At 45.9% G+C, this 2,466-nt stretch overlaps 1 protein-coding gene across 1 annotated transcript; it reads right to left on the bottom strand.

Annotated features, from left to right (window-relative positions):
- Positions 1-497: 497 nt before the first annotated feature.
- Positions 498-932, bottom strand: LOC308288822 (optic atrophy 3 protein homolog; the record flags this gene model as incomplete). Its single annotated transcript, XM_080730299.1, has 1 exon — positions 498-932. One exon carries the CDS (start codon positions 930-932, stop codon positions 498-500), a length of 435 nt encoding a protein of 144 aa, XP_080586425.1.
- Positions 933-2,466: the final 1,534 nt, after the last annotated feature.

Raw genomic sequence — 2,466 nt, 5'->3', positions numbered from 1 at the left:
CTTCACAGCCAGAAGGAGCTAGTGCATTCTCCGGCACCGGCGCCAGCTGCGGCGGCGCCGGTAACTGCCAGCAGTGGACCAGCACACGGACCGGCAGTGGACCGGCAGCCGCCGACAACAATTTCCGCACAGACCGGCAGCCACGGCATGCATCGCTGCCCGACGGTGGTGAGGTTAGGGTTAGAGTTAGGCTTAGGCATAGTTTTACTGAGGTTAGGGTTAGGGTTAAGGTTAGGTTTAGGTAGAGTATTATCGTCAGACAATGTCTGCTGCACGGATTGATTGCCGAAAGTTTCCGCCACTTTTGCCGCTGCCGGAAAATGCTCTCACTCTCCCTCCCAAAAGCTTCAGCAGGTTTCTAACACGATGCAAGGGTTAATTAGAATCAGCATTATTGTGTTTGGCAGACTGGCAGCAGCTTTTTATGCGTGTACTGCCTCTCATTTCCTCACAATTTCCTGTCATGCCACTCAGCCAAGTGCCACCACTCGAGTATATCATTTCTTTAATTTTAGTGTCTCTATGGTTGATTTTAGTGTCTCTATTTCCAGGCCATGCTCTCCTATCTGAGTCTTCATGTTGGAGATGGTCTGGTTTAGCCCCTCTTCCTTGCGCCGAAAGTTGGCCTGTTGCCTACTGTACTCCAGCACTACGCAACCTCCTCCGATGAGGAAGATGATGGACTCTCCCAGCAGCTCTGTCCCAAGCGTTACTGCCGCTTCCTCACTCAGTTTGATGGTGCCGCCCCCCCTGAACCCCTTGAAGGCTTTCGTCTCCATCCAGTGGTATGCACGAGCGGGGGGCAGAACGACGTATGTCTTGACGAACTCGCTCTTTGTCGCACTGTCCTTTAGCTTGTTGACCAGAGGCTTGCTCAATTGTCTGATGGCCAGAGAAAGTAGCTTGGCAATGGGAAGTGCAGCGACCACCATTTTAGCGGAAACACTACGGGGAACAAAGGGGAACGCAATTGGTGGAGGTCAATTGGCAGAGCTTTGACCAGATAACAGGTATAAATATATATATATATAGACGGTTGAAACAGTCTTCATGCTGACATCACTGATATTACTGTAAACAGTTGGAGATGACATCACAGACTGGCCTGGACACGGAACACCATATATGGGCATGAAAGAGAGCCAGACAGGCAGAGATAAGAGATCTCTATATCAGGGGTGGGCAACTTTGATGATGGAGAGGGCCACTATATTTCCACATTTACTCCAAAGGGCCACAATGCATACAGTCAAAAATAGCAAAGATAGCCGATCTACAAGCGGCTATTTTCGCTGAATCGGAATCCTAAAAAGAAACATTTTTATTTAATTTCAAATTTCTTTGTTAACTTTATGAACTTATTAATACAAATACATTGGACACGAAAATGAGTACTAATCATTAAGCTACTGAAGACTGTAGTAATTAAAGGAGGACTTTGCCACTTTTCAACCCTTCTTCATATAATAGGTCCTCACTAATGTTCATAATAAAATAGCACAATTTTTTGAAGCGGTGAAAACCACTTCCAATGAGTGGCTTTGTGTGTCCCACGCCCATATATGGTCATTTCAGTCCAGAATGAACAGGGTTTTTCAAAAACAAAATGTATGTCACCTCATGTCCATATATGGTCACTCCAGTCCAGAATGAACAGTTTTTTTCTGTCCCGTACGTCCAGAATATCAGTCCAGAATGAATAGGCTTTTTCAAAAAGCAAAATGTATGTCCCATGTCCATATATGGTCATATCAGTCCAGAATGAACAGGTTTTATCTGTCCTGTCCCGTCCGTCCGTCCGTCCGTCCGTCCGTCCGTCCGTCCGTCCGTCCGTCCGTCCGGCCGGCCGGCCGTACGTACGTCCGTACGTCCGTCCGTATGTATGTGTGTAGTGTCCGTCCCGGTCTGATGATTGGATACTTTGAGGATTGGTCAAGCTTCACATGACAATTCGGCCCTCCAGATAAAATCATTAATTCATTCAGAATATAAAGAATGTATAGATCACAGAGTTCATAATTCTAGAACAAGTAGGTCGGGAGTGGCTTATTGTCGGTATCAGCCGGTAACACGCGGGAGTCTGTCCCCGTTACAATGCGCTAGACCAGTGTTTCTCAAATGGGGGTACGTGTAACCCTAGGGGTACGCGGAGGTAGTGCAGGGGGTACTGCAGTACCCCCAAAAAAAGAAAATAGAAGTAGGCCTATAAATCACTGTTATGTTTAATGATGACACTTGAAGAAACGTGTTGTGAGCCTGATAGTTGCTAACTCAAATTATGGTCCAGGCAACTGGATGTGTTTACTTTGAATGTAAGTTATTGACATGAAAACTGGACTGAAATGTTATGGCCACAGTGTTGAACATAAATCTGTTCTGGAGGCACCGTTTGAAACTCTCACTTCTTTTTCTTATTTGTGATGGTTTCATGCTTTTAATTGCAGTTTTATACAGAAAACGTTTGTG

The sequence above is a fragment of the Nannobrachium achirus genome (genome assembly GCF_963921795.1).
Source record: "Nannobrachium achirus genome assembly, chromosome: 7".
Taxonomy (NCBI): domain Eukaryota; kingdom Metazoa; phylum Chordata; class Actinopteri; order Myctophiformes; family Myctophidae; genus Nannobrachium; species Nannobrachium achirus.
Note: the sequence above shows the minus strand (reverse complement) of the source record. Positions and strands in the feature narration are given on the sequence as shown.